Raw genomic sequence first — 18,979 nt, 5'->3', positions numbered from 1 at the left:
ATTTCGATTTCTTTTTTGTCCTTTTTTTATTTTCAAAATGTTTGGAACATATGATACTTTTATAATATGTTTTACAAAGTAATATTAGAAGAACGAGGCTTATTTCTAAAGACAAATTATAAGGGAAATAAAAATCAACAACCGTCTTTTAGAGGTTAGAGAGTGGAGACCTCTGGAGAAGGATGCTGTTCAGATGAGGCTGATTTCCTAAAACTCCAGAGGACTATCCCAAGTCCTCATGTAGCCCATGCTGAGGCTCTGAAACTATCAATATATACAGAATTTACTGTCTATGTGGGGTATGGGGTATGCTTTTTAGAGAGTCCCGGTTTTCATCAGATAAGCGGTTAGGAACCTCCCATACATGGTTGTGAAGAAGAAAGGAATGATTATTACAGAAGTAGAAAGGAAAACAGAATTTCCTTAATTTTCAGTCTAATATGTGATGCTCACTCATATATGTGATGCTCACTCGTGTAAGAAGAAAAGGCCACAAAAGAATTACAAATACTCAGAACATTTTATGTTAAAGCCACTTGCTAAGAAATGATCAAACCAGAAGACTACACTTCTCAAAATAGTTTTGTTTTTAAATTCACCCTACAGAAGTCAACTATAGAATTCTTGTTTATGTCAAAGACACCCCAACAAATCAAAGGCAACAGCAGAGAACCGCAAAGATGTGACCTATAGGGGATCTGTTCAAAAGAATGGTGTGTGTGTCTATGCGTGCATGCGTGTGTATGCGTGTGTGTACCCATAACAGATATGGTGGCTTAAATTGCTGCTAATTAGTGCTCTTCTGATTTACATTTGCAAACTTTGCTGGCAGACCTAATACTATATAGTCATCTCTTGGTATCCAAGGAGGATTGGTTCCAGGACCCACCTCGGATACCAAAATCCATGTATGCTCAAGTGCCTTATATCATCTGGCACAGCATTTGCATATAACCCATGCACATCCTCCCACATACTTCAGATCATCTCTAGATTACTTATAATACAATGTAAAGAGCTGCCAGTTCATAGTGAATTCAAGTTTTGCTTTTTGGAACTTTCTGGAATGTATTTTGATCCACAGTTGGTTGAATTCGCAGATAGAAAACCCACAGATACCGAGGACCAACTGTACTATCAAATATACTTTCAGACTCTGACAGTGGCCAATGGCAAAGACTGGTTTGAAAGAACCTCCATCACGTAGAGAAAAAAGTCTGTCAGGACCTGATGCTCCAGTTCCAAAGCAGCACCTTCTTCAGCAGGAACTGCTCTAGGACAGTATTTTCACACTCTTGCATGTGTCCACTGGGGAAGTGGGAAAGCAGTTCTTCTCCTGCATTTACATCCCGAAGTTCTTTGAAACAAAATTAAGCACCTTGGACGCCCCAACTGCTGATGTACTCTGCTGAGGAACGTCTTTTGAAGGCAACCAGAGGAAAGGCTATGATAGTGTGAGCCCGGCACGCTATATCCAAGGTCAGGTCACAGTTAAGTTCCCTCATCAGACTCCCTTTATCATCTTTATTTCCAAATTAAACTGAAAAACACACACATGGATTTGTGACATCTATTAGCGTCTTCCAAGTCTTCCTCTAATTACCCTGGCCTCTCATTTACAGGCGGGTGACGTGACCCAGAAGCACACGCAGGGTTAGCCAACTGTGTGAGCAACACAGGGCTGAGGATGACAGCAGCTTCTTCTCTTTCAAGTTGGCTCGTCACTCTGCTACCTGCTTCTGAACACACTCCACATCTGACACGAAGGGGCGCCCCGGCAAATTGGGAACCACTCGGTTCCTCCAAACTCATGGCAGAGGTTGGAAAGGCACTGATGTCGGCCAATCCGTTCAGGAAGTCAAGCACTCACAGTCAATTTGCAAATCATTTTCTCCCTAGGCATATAGACTACACAAGACAGTCTTCATCATTAAAGCTCTTTCCCTCCCGCCCGGCTTTAACCTGCCCCTTTAGCTTCTACAAGGAATGAGGAAAAAGAGTCAGTATAAAAAGCGATCTACACCATCCCTAAAGCACAAGAATTGAAGCTGATCCCGGGAGAGGGTGGACAAAATGTTTACTTACTCAGTGCAGATTTTGTTTTGTTTGTAAAACTTGTGCCGTGTAGCAAACAATCGAGATATATACTTGGCGTTTTCGATATCGTCCTTGGAGAAGAAGAAACAGGGGGAAAATAAACATTTGTTTGATTGTATTGGGCTGGCCAAACAGTTCGTTCGGGTTGGGCCATCCAAACCCGAAGGAACTTTTTGGCCAACCCAAATATATGCATTTCACTAGGATTCCTCTGAGCAGGGGCACATCCCTTCCTCCCTTCACGTCAAGCACAAAATAACCCCCTGAGCCAGAAACCAGTGTGCTGAAATTCAGTGGCGGTCATGTCTATGAAGCCCACCCAGGGGTGGCAGACAAATACTGTCTGCTAAAGACGTTGGGGTTACAGTGATGATCTGACGTGTCTTTACATAATGCTAAACCAAGTGCTTTGAAAATCAGTAAATAAATCAAGGCAGAGCGTAGCATGAACGCCAAGCATCATCAAATGGGAGGCAGGGAGGTGCAGGGAGTGCCTTGGCTCTCAAGTAGGCACTCAACAGAAAGGCAATCACCCAGTTTGCTTCAGATCAGGCTTGGATTATGATGGCAAAGAAAATCCCAACCAGCCAGTAAAAGAAAATACCATGCAATATCATCAGGGGTGACTAGTCCAGGGCATGCCCGACAATGTGATCCACCACATATAAGGCTGGTGGAGGAACCCAAACCCTAGAGTCAAAACTCAGCTTGAAACCCCAGCATTGTGAGCATGAGGTCCCCACCACCTTCCAGAAATGAGTGATGACAGCTCTGGGCAAGTACTGGAAAGTTATGGGTTCAACAGAATATTTATTCTGTCCTGACATGGAGAGCGAGGAGAAGATATTACAGGTTGAGAAGACAAACAGCAAGCTGCCTGTGGGACCCTGCCTTCACCTGCCCGTCTTGCTTACCGTGTGAAAGAGGGCAGTCTCCTCTTTGCTGATGAGCTCCACCAGGATAGTTGACTTGTTGTGAGTGATATTCCCCATGTCATTCCACCTGCACAGAAGAAAGCCAACGGCGTTTGCCCAAAGACGTTCTAGGCGTTTATGACGGCATAGGAGTGTCACCTGTTATTCCTGAGTCTCATTTTACAAAGTATGATTTAACCATATTTTTAAAAGCTAAACGTCCCTCCTCTCAAAGCAGAAAAGGAAATAAAATGCAACACACATCTACTTAAATAGCTAAAAATCCTATGTCCACGACGTCTAGATATGGCTGTTAATGAAGTACACTTTCCTTTACGACCTAGGAGGAGAATATGCCAGAGACTTCCACTGCCTTGGTTTTCATGCTTCCAAATGGACAGAGCATTTCCTGTGATCCCCATTTTCAATGCTGGAGGGGGATGTCATTTAAAAGTCATGTGTGGAATTCCCTGGCGGTCCAGTGGTTGGGACTCCGCGCTTTCACTGCCGAGGGCCTGGGTTCGATCCCTGGTCGGGGAACTAAGATGCCACAAGCTATGCAGCGCGGCCAAAAAAAAAAAAAAAAAAAAAAAAATCATGTGTCTCCAGGAATCTAGGCTGAAGAACGCACAGAGGTTCTGTGTTGCGCTGTACACTACAGATTTGATTATGCCACTTGGAAAAAATGCCTAGGGAGTGTTTAATGTGCCTACATTTTTGTGATCTAAACACACACATACGTTTCCTTCCCTTTCCTCGTGGAGATCTTATCTAAAATGAGATACACAGAAAGAACCACCAGACGAGGGAAGGTTAGCTCCTGCTTCCCATTCTACTTGGAGCCAGTTTCTAATCACCTCTTACACTACCTACCCTTCACTCTGTTCCCCGACCTATAATTCCCTGCCCACCGCTTTCTCCCACCATCCTGCTTTTGTTCATTACACTCTACCTCTGCCTGCATGATTCCTTTAAGACTCAGAAGAAGTCACCTTCTCCAGGAAGCCTTTCCTCATCCCCAAGCACCCACATGCCAGGAAAGAGCCTAGTGCAGTCCTCTGTCAGTCACCACATTGTATCACAATTGTTCATGTCTGTGACCAGATCCCTAACTAAACCAAACTCGATCATAGGCCCTCATGCCCCGGGCAGAGATTCTGCTTTCTTCATCTCTGTATTCCAAGCACCAAGTACACCTGGCACACAGCATTCAATAGACGTTTGCTGAAATAATGCAAAGTAATGAGGTTGTCTCGCATCTGTATAGAGTACAGTTCTTTTATCAACTCTCTTAGGTAGGCAAGGCGGCTATTTACATTCCACTCTGGAGATGAGGCAATTCAGGCCAAAGGGGATGACTTAGCCTCACTCACTTTGCTCATCAGGGACCGATGAGTTCTATACCTTCCAGGTTTTCCTCCGATCAGCTTTCCGTTACACCAGTACCACCTGTTTTTACGTACATCTACAGGTGTTCTGCACAGCTGTCTGCTGACTTACAATTCCATTAGATCACATCCATGTGGACTCACAGCTATGTGCTCCTTAGTGAAGGTCTCAAGAGATAAGAGAGGTGTGGTCTCCTCTAGCTCCATTCCCTCAAATCAACTGCCAAAATTCTGGGTCCACTCCGCACTCCACCATATGACTTCACCTTAGTGGCACAATTAACATGACACTGTAGTAGAAGTCAGTTCCCACCTTGTAAGGGTTTCAAGGCAAGCGCTAAAGGAAGCAGTCTAGAAGCAGTTCCTAAGGAAACTGAACAAAACCTGTGAGGCGCTTATGATCAGCAAACTTTCAAATTGCTATTTTCTACTTAATCTAGACAGCCAGAATCCAAGGTGTGTCTGCTTCTCTTCTCCAGACTCAAGCACTGATTTAGAATGCCTGGATGGCTTTACATGGGCATAGAAGTGTAGAGTTACAACTCTGCACATATTCATATATTTTATTTAATTTGTTGTAGGTATATGAGTTGACCGAACATGTCCAATAGTCAAAAAGCTTATTCTGTAGCTCCAAAGAGCTCTCTCCCCACTCCTGTTTCAATAATGTCTCTATTCAAAGAGCAAGAGAAAATAAATGGACGAAAATAATGGCAGGGTGGGGACCTAGGAAAAGAAAAGCCAATTAGGAAGCTTTTAGTGGGAAAACTTTCTCAAAATGACCTGCAGTAACTGCTGATCCAGAAAATACACGGCTGGCCAAGAACTCACTTCCAGAAAGTGGACCATGCTTTGCCTCTAAGATCTGTCTTTGATCATCTGCCCTGCACGTGCAGCTCTGCCTATCAGATGCACACACTGGAAAGCTGTCTTTCTGGTAAATAATAGGCCACACTGCCCTCGTAAATGAAAGCAGGCATGCAGTTTTTCGCATTGTTGATACTAGGATGGGATCTGTGGGCACCTATACAAAGCAAGCTCATTGACATGTAATGCAGGGGACACCCTGCCACTTCCCTATGCTGCTTCTACTCATGTTAAATGGAAAAGAAGGTTGAAGGGTCAAAATAATAAAAAGTACCCAAGTCCTTTCAGTTATGATAACAAATTGATTGCTTTTTCAAAACACACTTTCACAAATAGACCTCTTTCGTTAACAGAAAAATTAGTTTGCACTTTTCTAGCACGTGTGGTTAGGTAGAGGGTTCAGGGCAATGGAAAGAACCCAGTGTGGATTTAATGACTGGTCATGGGTAATCGAGGCAAAGGTAATCCCATGGGGACCTGACTCATGGAAGAGCCCATCTCCAACCAGACTCACAGAGTTTTGTTCCACTCTTTGGCTCAGTGGAGGTTCAACTATGCATTTCTTGGGGTCAGGTGGAAAGAAAGAACATCCCCCATCCCCAAACCCCCAGGGAAAGTGAGATGAATTCCTCCATAACCCCTGAAATCCTGCAGAGGGGGCGGATCTTATCAGAGTTGAGAAAAGCTCAACTCTGATCCAAGGTCTGCCTCTTAACTCATCTGTATAATTTTCATACTCCATGGGGTTTGCTAGAGCACCTCGAGGGGAAAAGGAGAAAGACAAATCAGACTACCTGTATATTACTGCTTGTCTTCCAATTCTGTTTCTCACGAAAATCCCCATAAAGAAAATGCCCAGGTGCACACTGTTTCCATGATTGTCCTGCATAAGATCAACAAAAGATCGTTGTGATGAAACAGATCCCCAGCGGTCTGGCAGCCTACCCATGGGGACCACACCCCGTTTCTCGCCCATACGTGGAATGAATCATAGAACGGAATGGGGGCAGAAAAGCCACTAGGTCCGAAGGGACGCATCCCACTGCACATCCTAATAGACTACGTAGATACCTTTCTTTCTTTTATCTGTTTGTCACAATACATTTCCTGTTTGAGAAAGAATTTTAGGATTTTCTCAGATTTGTAGGCAGTTAAGATTTTCTCTTTCATGAATATCTATTAATATCTTTTCTAACCCTAGTTTTTGGTTTTTTAAATCAGAATTATACACACACATAGTTTGATTTTATCTGCATACTGCATATGTGCAATTATTTACACACACAGTTTGAAGAACTGAATCGTCTTTAGATCTTATTTAAAAGCAGCCTTGGACCCACCATTTCCTCTCCCTTAAAGGCATCCACTTCCACCGCTTAAAACCCTAGAGTGTGTCTATTTGCATCCACCATGCTTGGCCTTCCAATTTAGAACCTCATGTTCCTCAGTTCTGGGATATTTTCTCAAACTGCTACCTTCTGTTTCCCCTTTTCACTCCTTTTAGAACTCCCACTGTTCAGATGTTGGACATCTGGGCTGGCCCTCCAATTTTATCTCCTGCCTTCCACATTCCATCACTTTGGGTTTTTTGGGGGGGTGAGATTTCTCTTAATTTAACCTTCTAACCTATCTATTAAGTTTTCCATTTCTGATATCATATTTTAAATTTCTGAGAGTTCTTTTTTAGTTGCCGAATGTTCCCTTTTAAAAGCACTCTATTCCTTCAAGAAGGTAATATATTTTAATTTTTTATCCTTGAGACTCATAGGATGGTATTTTGGGCAGGGGGCCCTTCACCCTGCAGACTCTCTGCCTCTTTCACGCTGCTTCATTCTCATTGGGTTGACGTCTATTGTTCCTATTAGGGCATCATGGGGGTGGAGGATGCTCGGCTGTCTATTCACGTTCCAGGGTGGGATGCTAAATGCTGGTTGGGACCTTTGTGAGCACAGGAAGGGCACGTGCATGATAGGCTTCACTGTTGGGCAACCTGCTGGGCCCTGTCTAGGGGAACCCAGAGGTCTTCGGTATGGTCTCTTGGTCCAGTCAGGTGCCTCCAGCCTCCCGCCTGGAAGAGTATAACCCGGCTTCCAGTGTTCTTGAGAGCAGAGTGGGAGCAAGGTTCAGCATCCAGGGAGTAAACTGTCACCCAGCCTCCTGCTTTCACTCGGGGGACATCCTCTTTGTGGAGTAAGTGGAGGGCCGTGACCAACTAGGCCTAAGATGGAAAAGATAAACCCCTACCTCCCTCAGAACACGTGATCCCACTTAAGACACAAAGATGACAGTGTCCCTTCTCAGGGACCTCTTCTCAACGCCCCTCCCAAAGCTTCCATTCAAGCAGGCGTCTTCTAACAGAGACAGAGAAAGGGAAAGACAACTGCTGATGGCAGAAGCCGAGACAGAAAGAACTGGGGAGGAAACAAGGGCCTCGGGGACTTCCCTGATGGTGCAGTGGTTAAGAATCCACCTGCCAATGCAGCGGACATGGGTTCGAGCCCTGGTCTGGGAAGATCCCACATGCCGCGGAGCAACTAAGCCCGTGCGCCACAACTACTGAGCCTGCGCTCTAGAGCCCGCGAGCCACAACTACATGAGCCTGTGCTCTAGAACCCGTGAGCCACAACTACTGAATCCTGTGCGACTAGAGCCCGTGCTCTGCAACAAGAGAAGCCCCCGCTCGTCGCAACTACAGAAAAGCCCACGCATAGCAACGAGGACCCAACACAGCAAAATAAATAAATAAATAACTTAAAAAGAGGGCCTCGGTAATTATGAGAAGTTCAAAGGTAAGCTGTATTACAGAAAAATCTGTGAGGGAAAAGAAGATAGGTGAAGTAGAGACAGGAAGAAAAAGGAAAATTCTGCAGAAAGACTTTTCTGGGCACGTTGCCAGTAGGTGGGTGCAGAGGCCTGGTGGGAGGGGATGGGGACATGGGAGGAGCAGGCCACCAGGGTGGGACAATGGAAAAAACACAGAACGGATACCCGTCAGAACAACTTAGTCAAGGATTGAGGCTCCAGACTCTGTATGACCCATTCCAGAAGCTCCGTCCCTCCATGCCCACGTGCTCTGACAATACAGGAGGGTGGAGGCCGCGGCCAGCCCCATGTTTGTGGAGGGGGAGGGGCAGACCTGTCAGGAAATGGAAGGGACCCCCGCCCTGAACCTTGAAAATTTTTGAGAAACCACTCATGGAAAAACCTACACTACACATAAAGGTTCTTCCCTGGGACACATCCATAACACACTTTTTAAACCTTACCTGGTCAAGAAGGACCTGTACTAACCCAAAGGGACCCCATCCCCATGTGCAGGCTTCCCCTGCATACTTTCCTGGTGGCTTTTTCACTTAGAGCTGACCCCATCACTGCGCACACGGCTACTGCTGCCCCACCCATCATCCTTGGGTCTCCAGGAATCATGTGGTCTGTAGGTGGTCACCTGAGTCATGAACAGATATGTGGTGGAGGAAGAAAAAAAGCAGCAGCCCAGCTGAGTTACACCCACTGGCAGTGAGTCAGCCGTGCCTATCTGCCCACTCGGACTAAGCTCTGGTATCTCCCTTGTACTTTTTCCACTAAAGGACAGACTAGAAAACACATCAGAACCAAGCACGGTGGATTTCAACACTGTCTCCACTGCCTCTATTTCCCACAGTTCAGAATCACTAAAGACAACACAAGCAAATGACCACCATGACAAAACCTCCAACTTCCAGGGCCTGAGAAGTCAGTTTTCTAGAAGTGGAGAAAAGTTTAGTCTGGTTTTCCAAAATGTCATGACTATATATGGGCTGGTGAAATGGAAGTGGGATGCAGATGGCTTCATAAGGTATTATTGCAAGGAAAATGGATTACAACCCTATGAAGGGCAGCCATTAGAGAAGCAAAAGAAAATTAAACAAATCTAAAAAAGAGCCATTTAGCCTTTTTTGCAAGCTGCGGACACCCTGCTCGCTACTACTTGATACACATGGGCAGTTCTCATTAAGGCAAATTGCAAGCGTGCAACAGAGGGGGAACAGAACACTTATACAACAGCCAGCGGAGCCAGTCTGGAGTGAAATGCTTATGCTGAAATTGCAGGCATCTCCCAAATTGCCGAGATGTGCCAGTTGCTTTAGGTTTCTGATAAAACGCCATCTTTTGTAAAGTGGGTCAGCAGAGAGAGGAAAATGAGTTTGGAGGATGGGCTCAGCTCTGTAAATGACCTTGCACCATGAACCCCCAAACCACACCCACTTCAGGAGGCGGCTCTGTTACAAAGGATGGGATGTGCTGTAACCGTTTCCTAGGCATAGTTTCCAGACAACACCAAAGGGGCTGGGAACCCACAGCAGAGGCTCTGTAGAGCTGGAGAAATAAAGTATGATTGCATACAGGAAATGTTATTCTTCCTCACCAACAATGATCACTGCATCAGCCCAAAGAAGAGAAAAGAAAAGAAGCTCGGGCTAGAAAACTGCTGGGGAGGGTCTGTATTAAGGCACGCACGATGTTTGCTCCTTGTCCCCCTGGAAGGCTGGATGTGGCCTCGATAAATTCTTGGCACCAAATGGGCTGGTGTTTGGTACTCACTCAGAAGGTTGTCTTACAGACGAGATATTCTGCTGAAGACCATGGAAAGCTTCAAACTCTCTCAGTTACGAAAAAGGGTTTGCTTTACCTAAAGTAAATTGGACTTGCCAGCTAATGCCACGTAGCGGTAAGGAAGCCAAGCCTTCTGGCTCTCTGCTCTCAATCAACACTGGTTTTCCAAATGCCTGTGCTGTTCTGAGACGGCTGAAGCAAGGAGAGGGTATGCTACCTTCACAGGGAAGATTTCCTGTCCAAAGCCATCCAAACGTTCCACCTCATTGATGTACATAAGCTCAGCTTCTGCTGGCAGGATTCCACTAAAATCAAAAGAGCATCAAAGGAGGAAATGGTTAAGAGCCATAAAGTCAGTGGAAGATCCTACCCTCCTGGTGGCAAATTCCAGAACTGTGGTTTTAGTTCTGGGAAAAGCCATTGTCACCCAACCAACTGTGCAGGCATGGTACATTACTAAGTAATGCATTAACATATTCCTCAGTAGCCTTTTACTCAACAGGGAATAATAAGAGGAAGGTAAAATATTTAATTAAGAGCTACAGCCCTATAAACACTAAATAATTATTCCAGACATCCTGGTGAATAATGCTGCCTGCTTTAAAAAAAAAAAATGTATTTTTCTCCCACCTGGGAAAAAAGTCTCCACTGTTAAAAAAGAAAGAAGGAAGAAAGGCAAAAGTTTCTGAGGATGACATTTTGGGAGTCAAGTAACCAAGATAAGAGTCTAGGACCACTGCACATGTCCCAAAGAGCTCCACGTAGCCCTGATCAAGCTCTCAGGGATGCCTTAGATCTCACTCTTTCCCCTCCTGACCTTGACTTTCCCACCCAAAGCAGCTCTTGAGGTCTGCACTCAGCCTGGAGTGAAATGTTTATGCTGAAATTGCAGGCATCTCCCAAATCGCCGAGATGTGCCAGTTGCTTTAGGTTTCTGATAAAACTCCATCTTTTGTAAAGTGGGTCAGTCCCAGGCTTCCCAGGTCTGGCAACAGTTTTAGGAAGGTCACAGAGAGGAATTCCTCTGGCCAACATGTGGGCCAATTGGTGTTAAAGAAAAAAAGCAAAAAGGGAAAAAAAAAAGAAAGGGAGAGAGAGAAAAAAAGAAAGGGGAGTGGTAGCACTGTTTTCAAATCTACATGCACTCTCAGAACAGAGCTGAATCACTTGCTACAAGAAACAGAACTGTGTTGACTCAAGCCAGGGCTTGCGTGAAGGGGCCGAATGTCTCCTGCCTCGGACAGGACGGTGGCCACGTGCTGGGCCTGGCAGCCCCCGCCTTACCTGTGGGCTTTGTGTTCTTGGGCCACCTTCTGTGTCAGCTCCTCCAGAACAGCTTCTTCCAGGGCCAAATCCTATCAAAATGGAAAGCACTTAAGGTCACTTGCTATTTTGCTTGCAAACCTTAAAAGCTCTCTTTTTTCTAGAAGTTGTTCCTGATTAGCTTCACTTCCTCAGTCTCCCTTTACTCCTTTGTGTGTTTGTTTGTTTGTTTTTGCGGTACGCGGGCCTCTCACTGTTGTGGCCTCTCCCGTTGCGGTGCACAGGCTCCGGACGTGCAGGCTCAGCGGCCACGGCTCACGGGCCCAGCCGCTCCGCGGCATGTGGGATCCTCCCGGACCGGGGCACGAACCTGCGTCCCCTGCATCGGCAGGCGGACTCCCAACCACTGCGCCACCAGGGAAGCCCCTACTCCTTTGAATTAAAGGTTGTCATTTTTAGGACAGAGGTTCATGTTTACTTTTGTAACAGGGCTCTCCACTGTAACAGGCTATTTCAAGGCATATTTGGGGTTGCCATCTACATTCTGGGGCATCTGGGAATAGCTCTTTTTTCATTTACCTTCTTCTTCCCTATCTGCCTGCCTCTTGGACTTTCATTAAAAATGCTTTTTAAGAAACAGAAACAGACTCACAGACTTAGAGAACCAACTTATGGTTACCAGCGGGTAGGGTGTGGGGGGAAGGGATAGTTAGGGAGTTTGAGATTGACGTGTACACACTGCTATATTTAAAATGGATAACCAGCAAGGACCTACTGTATAGCACAGGGAAACTGGTCAATATTATGTAACACCCTAAATGGGAAAAGAACTTGAAAAAGAATAAATACATGTACATGTATTGAATCACTGTGTGGTACACCTGAAACTAACACAACATTGGTAAGCGACTATACTCCAATATAAAATTAAAAGTTTAAAAAAATCCTCTGTAAGTGCTTATACGTTTTTAATAGTGAGGATATACAGGCAAATGAGTTTCCAGGTCATCATCCCTTCCAAAGCTGAGCCCAAGAAGGGACTGTGCCTGGCCTTTTTATCCACCAGCACAATCCCAGCAAACTAATTCAGAGCCACCTGAAGTCAGAGCTGGCTTATTCAGAGACTAGTTGATGGGGCCTTGGGAACAAAAGAGGCCACGACAGCTCAACCGCCACAGCAGAGCTCCAGAAGGTAACAGGTGGGGAGCTGACCAGCTGGTGTCTCGACCAACTGAATCCCAGGCCCCTGGACCAGTGCTGTGCTGGCTCCCATGGGATTAGAGTCAACTGGACACATCGCTTCCCAACTCCCCTTCAATGACGGCGGGAGTGTTTAAAGGGCTTGTTAAACATTTAGCAGGAAAGTGAGATGGAGTCTGGAGGAATACATCCAAGATGGGAGACCAATCAGTTCCTGAGACACTGACGGGCATGGAGATTCTATAGCTCATCCCATCCCTTTCGGTGGCTCCAGCCCAGACGCCTCTGCCCTTCCCAGGTGCAACTTCCACGCCCCCCAGGCTGGTGAGCACCAAGGAGGGCACAGATGTGCTCTGTCTTCCTCTGAGCTCCAGAGGGGGCGTTAGAAGGGGCTCCGAGCTGTGTGTCCCGGTGAGCCTTCCAAGGTTCATCAAAGACACTTGAGGGGGGGACTGATGTTTTCACAGAAAACACCCAAAACGCCTCATTCCCTCGGTTCTAAAATATCATGTATATAAAGATTACGTCCAATTTAACAGCTTTTCATGAAACACTACCCCCCAAAGGTACACCTCAAAACTGCAAGAAAGAAACATCCCATCTCAAATGATGCAACTGGAGAAAATCAATATTTCTTAAAGCTGGAACATGCGAGCATAACTATATATTGGAAATTCTATAGCTCTGCAGATGGTCCTGAGAAACCTTAGAGAAGACGGAGGGAATTGCTGGCAGCTCTCATTTTTCATGTGTTACTGATTAATTTGCTGTTTTCTGTTTAGCCATCCACTGAAACAACTCAAGTCCACGATAGGAAACAAGCTCGATGTTTTCCGTTTTATGCTGTGGAATCACAAAGATGCCACGTGGCTTAGGAATCCAGCTATGCCTGTGCATCCAGGTACCGAGTATTAGGAATAACTCAATATTAATTTTGAAAAGCTAATAAAAGGCATGTGGCAATAGAATAAAATAAAGATAACTGAAGATCAAAAAGTGCTCCAATAAACTGCTGTCTCCTACTTTGAAAGAAGAAAAAGTCCAAAGGGACCCCTCTGCTATTGTACTCAACCCCACCGCCTCCATCTGTGTCTGGGGCCTCCCTGAGGTATGTGGTCCCACCACAGGGCCAGGCGAGAGTGGCTGCGCGCGGATGAAAAATGGCAGAGAGCGAGCCTGCACACAGCTGCACACCTGGGGAGCGCCCTGTGTACTTAACTTTGTTCTTTGACCGGCTGCAGAAATGCCATTTGACAAATTCGGTTACTTTATAAGATCAAACACAGCCATTCATCCCATCTTCCCTCCCCCACCAAAGGAATGCATTCTTCCCTTTGAAAGCTCTAGTGGAACCAAGCAGAAAGTTTGCAACCTTCCATGGCTCCCCACTGCCTACTCAATTAGGTCAACACCTGGGCCTGGCATTCAGACCATTTTTCAGTGTGGCTCAGCCGTCCCTTCAGACCTCTTCTCTCAAGGGTTCAAGGCCTCAGGCCAACTCTTCCTAACACAAACTGCTTTCACGTCTCACCCCATCTTTCAGGTCCTGACACACCTACCACTCCCTGGACAGGGCTTCCATATTCTCTCACGTGGGACAGAAGCCTTTCCCTCTCTGGACCTACCTCTTCCGCCCTGTGTGTCTCTCTTAGAGTTCTTACCATAGTCTACCTATTGTCTTTCTTACATAGTTATCTGGATACTCATCTTACCCTTTATCCTTGTCTCCCTCCCTCTGCTAGATGACAGGCACCTAAGGTCAGCAAGCAGCAAGGCTCCACACTGCCTCCAGGGCCCAACTCAGGGCTTTGAACAATGCCAGCGTATAAACTCTCCACATACAGTAGACGATAAATAAACATTGACTGCGCTGAGCTGAGCTGAGCTCAATATGCAACGTGTCAGTTTCATATTGTCAAGCGAGGGTTTTTTTGTTTCTGTTTTAATTTTTATTGGTGTATAGTTGATTTACCATGTTGTGTTAGTTTCTCCTGGACAGCAAAGTGAATCAGTTATACATACACACGTAGCAGCTCTTTTTTAGACTCTTTTCCCATATAGGCCATTACAGGGTATTGAGTAGGGTTCAAGTTACGCGAAGCGGCTGGATGATAATTTATGCGCTCTGCTTGTCCTCTGTCTGCTCACATTTCAAAGTGCATAGAGTATTGTTGCCTGGAAAGCACACTCTTCAGCAGCCTGTGCTTGCCTAACAGAGACAGAAAAATAATGCTGCTGATAATAATAATGTGAGGACAACGGTGATTATGATGACAACTAAATAAACACTCACTGAGAATTCACCACGTGCCCGATTAAGTCCTTCACATGCATTCTCTCCTTTTATCCTCACAGTCAGATTAGGCTTGCTATCCTCATTTTTAGATGAGGAAACGGAGGCTTTGGTTAAATAACTTGCCCAAGTGTGTACAGCCAGTAAGTGGCACGGCCAGGATATGGGCACGGAACACTTGACCCCTATACTCTAAACCTCCTGACCACAGGCCACAGTGTATCGAGGATACAACAGGGGTCAGGGGCGTGGGGCGGAGGAGAGGATACATGACTGATGGCAGAAGCCTCGGAATGTTCACGAATCAGATATGCATGCTGACGTCAGCTTCTGCCACGTCATCCTGAGGGCCGTCCAGTAGGACTTTCTGGAATGATGGACATGTTCTATACCCAAGCTTTCCAGTACAGTAGCCATGAGCCACACGTGGCTACTGAACACGTTTTTAATGCAACTGAGGAACTAAATTTTTAATTTTATTTAATGCTAATTAATTTCAATTTGAATGTAAATAGCCACCTGTCACTAGCAGCTACTATACCAAAGAGGGAAGTTTTAGATCCAGGGACAACAACATCAATATCTGTCTGGCACAGTGAGACTGAATGAGGTCTCTGCTGTTTTAATATCTGATTTGCTTAGAGCCCAGCGGAGACATGGTCTTATTCTGAAAAAGGTATGATACACAAAATAACTCCTTAGCTGCCTTACAGCACTTTAACGTGTCAAAGCATTTTACCACCTACAAACTCATACAGCTCATGCTCGTAATCACCCTTGAAAATTCTCCTGATCTCTGCCTTCAGGTTATGTGATAAAGACCTTTAATGAGAGAAAGGTAAAAAAAAAAAAAAAAAAAAAATTGTGAAAAATTATCAACCCAATTCATTGTCTCCGTTTGACACAAACATACACGTTCTCTAAAATTCTAAGGTATCACTTTCACTTTCCTCCGCCGAGCACACCAGAAAACATCCTGACTTTTGTGTGAGCTGCTGAGTTGTTACAGATACTGACACCAAGTCCTATGAAGAACTTCTCTGCTAAGTAATATGCTAATCTCTTTGAATGGAGGTTGATTTAATCGGTGGAATTAATAAGGCATAAAAAACAGCAGGCCCAAGATAATACTGCTATTATCTTGGTGGGAAGAATAAGGAGAGAGCTATTCATAAAAAGTTAGAGATTTTGCAGTATTTCCCTAACCTAGAAGAATAAGGTTAAGTTTTCGACCACTTTAGAGAAAAGGTAACCCTTGTACACTGTTGGTGGGAATGTAAACTGGTGTAGCCACTGTGGAAAACAATAGAGAGGTTCCTCAAAAACTAAAAATAGAACTACTCTATGACTCAGCAATTCCACTCCTGGGTACATATCTTGAAAAAAAAGAAAACACTAATTCTAAAAGATACATGCACCCCAATGTTCATAGCAGCAATATTTACAACTGAAAAGCTATGGAAACAACTTAAGTGTCCATCAACAGATGAATGGCTAAAGAAGATGCGGGGTGTGTGTGTGTGTGTGTGTGTGTGTGTGTGTGTATGGATACACACACAGTGGAATACTACCCAGCCATAAAAAAAAGAATGAAATTTTGCCATCTGCAACAACATGGATGGACTTGGAGGGTATTATGCTAAGTGAAATAAGTCAGACAGAGAAAGACAAATACTGTATGATATCGCTTATATGTAGAATCTAAAAAACTACAACAAACTAGTGAATATAGCAAAAAGAAGCAGACTCACAGATATAGAGAACAAACCAGTGGTTACGAGTAGGGGAGGAAGGAATGGGAGGTACAAATTACTGGACATAAGGGAGGCTCAAGGATGTATTGTACAATATGGGGAATACAGCCAACATTTTGTAATAACTGTAAATGGAAAGTAACCTTTAAGAATTGTATAAAAATTTTAAAAAAGTTTTTTTTAAGTTTTGGACCAATTAGATTCATCTCATCACTGACACAGGAAATAACTGCAACCTTACTCACCCCTTCTCTCAACACTTAAAACCTTTGTCGCCAGACCCCTCTACTTTCTCCCATATGCCACAGTAGTTTAGATGCCAAGCTCTGCCCACTGTACTTCCAAAATATCTTTTGCATTGCTTTTTCGTTTTTATCTTCACTGCCAACACCTAATTCTTATGTCTTGCCGAGAACACCACACACCAGATTCTTATCTGGCGTCCTTCTGCAAATGGTCTCATTACTCTAATCCAGTGGTCCTCAAAGTGTGGGGCCTGGAACCCCTGGACAGAGCCCACGCGTTCTAACTCCTCAGATGTTTCAGGCTTCTCTGCCACCGCTCCCCTCTGCACCCCTGAGCGGCCATCAGACTGGCCAGCTGACTCCCACCCAGTTATGCAGGCCGCCTCGCCTCTCCTCCTCCAGCCTCTGTCTAGAGCATCCCTTGCTCCTTCCCTCTCTGCCTGCTGCAATGCTGCTCATCCTTTAAGATGCAGCTCACACACCATTAGCCTTTCGACCTACCCTCACCTCCCAAAAACAGGTAACCTCTCCCTACATAGAATCCCTATCATACTTTGTTACACTTGGATTTGCATTAGGATTTTGCATACTTCCTATTGACTCAGCCACTTTGTCGTCGCCCTGAGAACAAGCACCGTTTCTTATATAACTTTATCCCTCAGGGGAAAAAAAAAAAGTGGTAAATGCTCGTGATTTCTAAAATCAGAGCCGGAATGTTGGAGCGGGTATAGCCTTTCCCTAAAATGGTTTTTCAAATGTTTTAACTTTCCTCGTGAAAGCTCTTCTCAATTACTCCAAAGCTACCAAAAAACAAACAAAAATACAGCAGGGATAAAAACCTAGCCTCATCCCTAATTTAACCCAGGAATAAACATTTTACTTCATGGACGCATTCAACAGACGTTTATGCATGCAAATTACGTGCCAGACAACAGTGGATGAGATAGAGTCCCTGCTTAAGGACCACAGAGCTGACATTCCAGCTGACAATAGAAATGAAAGAAAGAATGAACACGTTCAGATACTGAAAGAGCTCTGAAGTACACGCATAAAAGGGCAGGAAGTGCTGGATGGTTGGAGTGTATAATATAGATGGTCAAGGAAAAGGAAGCCTTCCCTGAGGAGGTGGTATTTGAATCAAGATCTGAATGACAAGTCGTAAGAAGACCTGGGGTCGAGCATTCCAGGCAGAGGAGGCACAGTACAAAGGCTCTGGGATGGGACCAAGCCGGGTGTGCTCAGAAAGGAAGATAGAACATAGTAGTGGAGGCTGGTGTGATGGGGCCGGGGGCAGGGAAGTGTCTTGAGGAGGTAAGAAGAGGCATCTTTACCATTCTCAGTGTCTTACAAAACTTGTTCCTACTTTATAAATGCAGGGACATTCTCCCTAGGGAATATGGGTGTAAATTCCTCTGAGATTTTCAAAGGAAAGAATTAAATATCCATAGAAGGTAGAAAATTAATTGAGAAAAAGGAAATTACGCTTACCATTGGAAACAGCACATATTCTCTGAGGAAATCCTGAGAGTCAAACTGATTATAGTCTCCAAAATCAGCTGAAAAGAAAAGAAGGGGAAGGAGGGCAGTCTTTATTATATGACATTAAAGATGGAATAAAATAGGGTAAACTTATCACCACATTTACTCTCGCCACTTTACCCTACTTCTGTACTATTATTAAATAAAAACAGTGCCAAGATGGGTTTGATGTTACTACCACTTTCACATAGCAATAATGTAAATATAAGCACGTGAGCACCGCTACATAATTTTCTAGAAAGAATGGGGAAATTTGAAAGTGATTCCTAAGCTATTTTAAAAACTTAAAACAAATCTATATTTATCTTTTTATTAAATATTCACCAACACATATCTTAATATCTGCCAAGGGGACTTTTTTTTTTTTTTTTGCGGTACGCAGGCCTCTCACTGTTATGGCCTCTCCCGATGCGGAGCACAGGCTCCGGACGCGCAGGCTCAGCGGCCACGGCTCACGGGCCCAGCCGCTCCGCGGCATGTGGGATCCTCCCGGACCGGGGCACGAACCCGTGTCCCCTGCATCGGCAGGCAGACTCTCAACCACTGTGCCACCACGGAAGCCCATGCCAAGGGGACTTTTTAACTCAAGGTTAATTTAGAGAACTGAAGAGACAAACCCATCTGCATCTCTTCATATATTTGCAGCTGGAAATTCCCACTGTAAATCACCCTTGGCAAGCATCCTTGCAAATTTTATACCTCTTAAACAGCTGCACATGTTATAAGATGCCCAAAGTTCTGTTTTCTCCTACTTTCATCTCACAGTTGTAAGTTTGAGCACATGTAAAATGAATACAGTGCGCCTCTATCATAAATCTATAAATGT

The 18,979-nt window shown here is 44.8% G+C and overlaps 1 protein-coding gene across 2 annotated transcripts in view; it reads right to left on the bottom strand.

The window, feature by feature from the left end:
- PTPN14 (protein tyrosine phosphatase non-receptor type 14) overlaps positions 1-18,979 on the bottom strand; it is a 173,303-nt gene that overhangs the window by 35,556 nt on the left and 118,768 nt on the right. For both annotated transcript variants that reach the window (XM_067728967.1, XM_067728966.1), the window contains 6 exons: positions 18,103-18,170; positions 11,144-11,214; positions 10,077-10,164; positions 6,061-6,149; positions 3,012-3,099; positions 2,086-2,168 (listed from right to left, as the gene is read on the bottom strand). In XM_067728967.1, the coding sequence (XP_067585068.1) occupies positions 2,086-2,168; positions 3,012-3,099; positions 6,061-6,149; positions 10,077-10,164; positions 11,144-11,214; positions 18,103-18,170 (487 nt within the window). The remainder of the gene's footprint in view (positions 1-2,085; positions 2,169-3,011; positions 3,100-6,060; positions 6,150-10,076; positions 10,165-11,143; positions 11,215-18,102; positions 18,171-18,979) is intronic.

The sequence above is a fragment of the Pseudorca crassidens genome, chromosome 2 (genome assembly GCF_039906515.1).
Source record: "Pseudorca crassidens isolate mPseCra1 chromosome 2, mPseCra1.hap1, whole genome shotgun sequence".
In the NCBI taxonomy this organism is placed as follows: domain Eukaryota; kingdom Metazoa; phylum Chordata; class Mammalia; order Artiodactyla; family Delphinidae; genus Pseudorca; species Pseudorca crassidens.
This window is presented reverse-complemented; position numbering and strand designations above follow the sequence as displayed.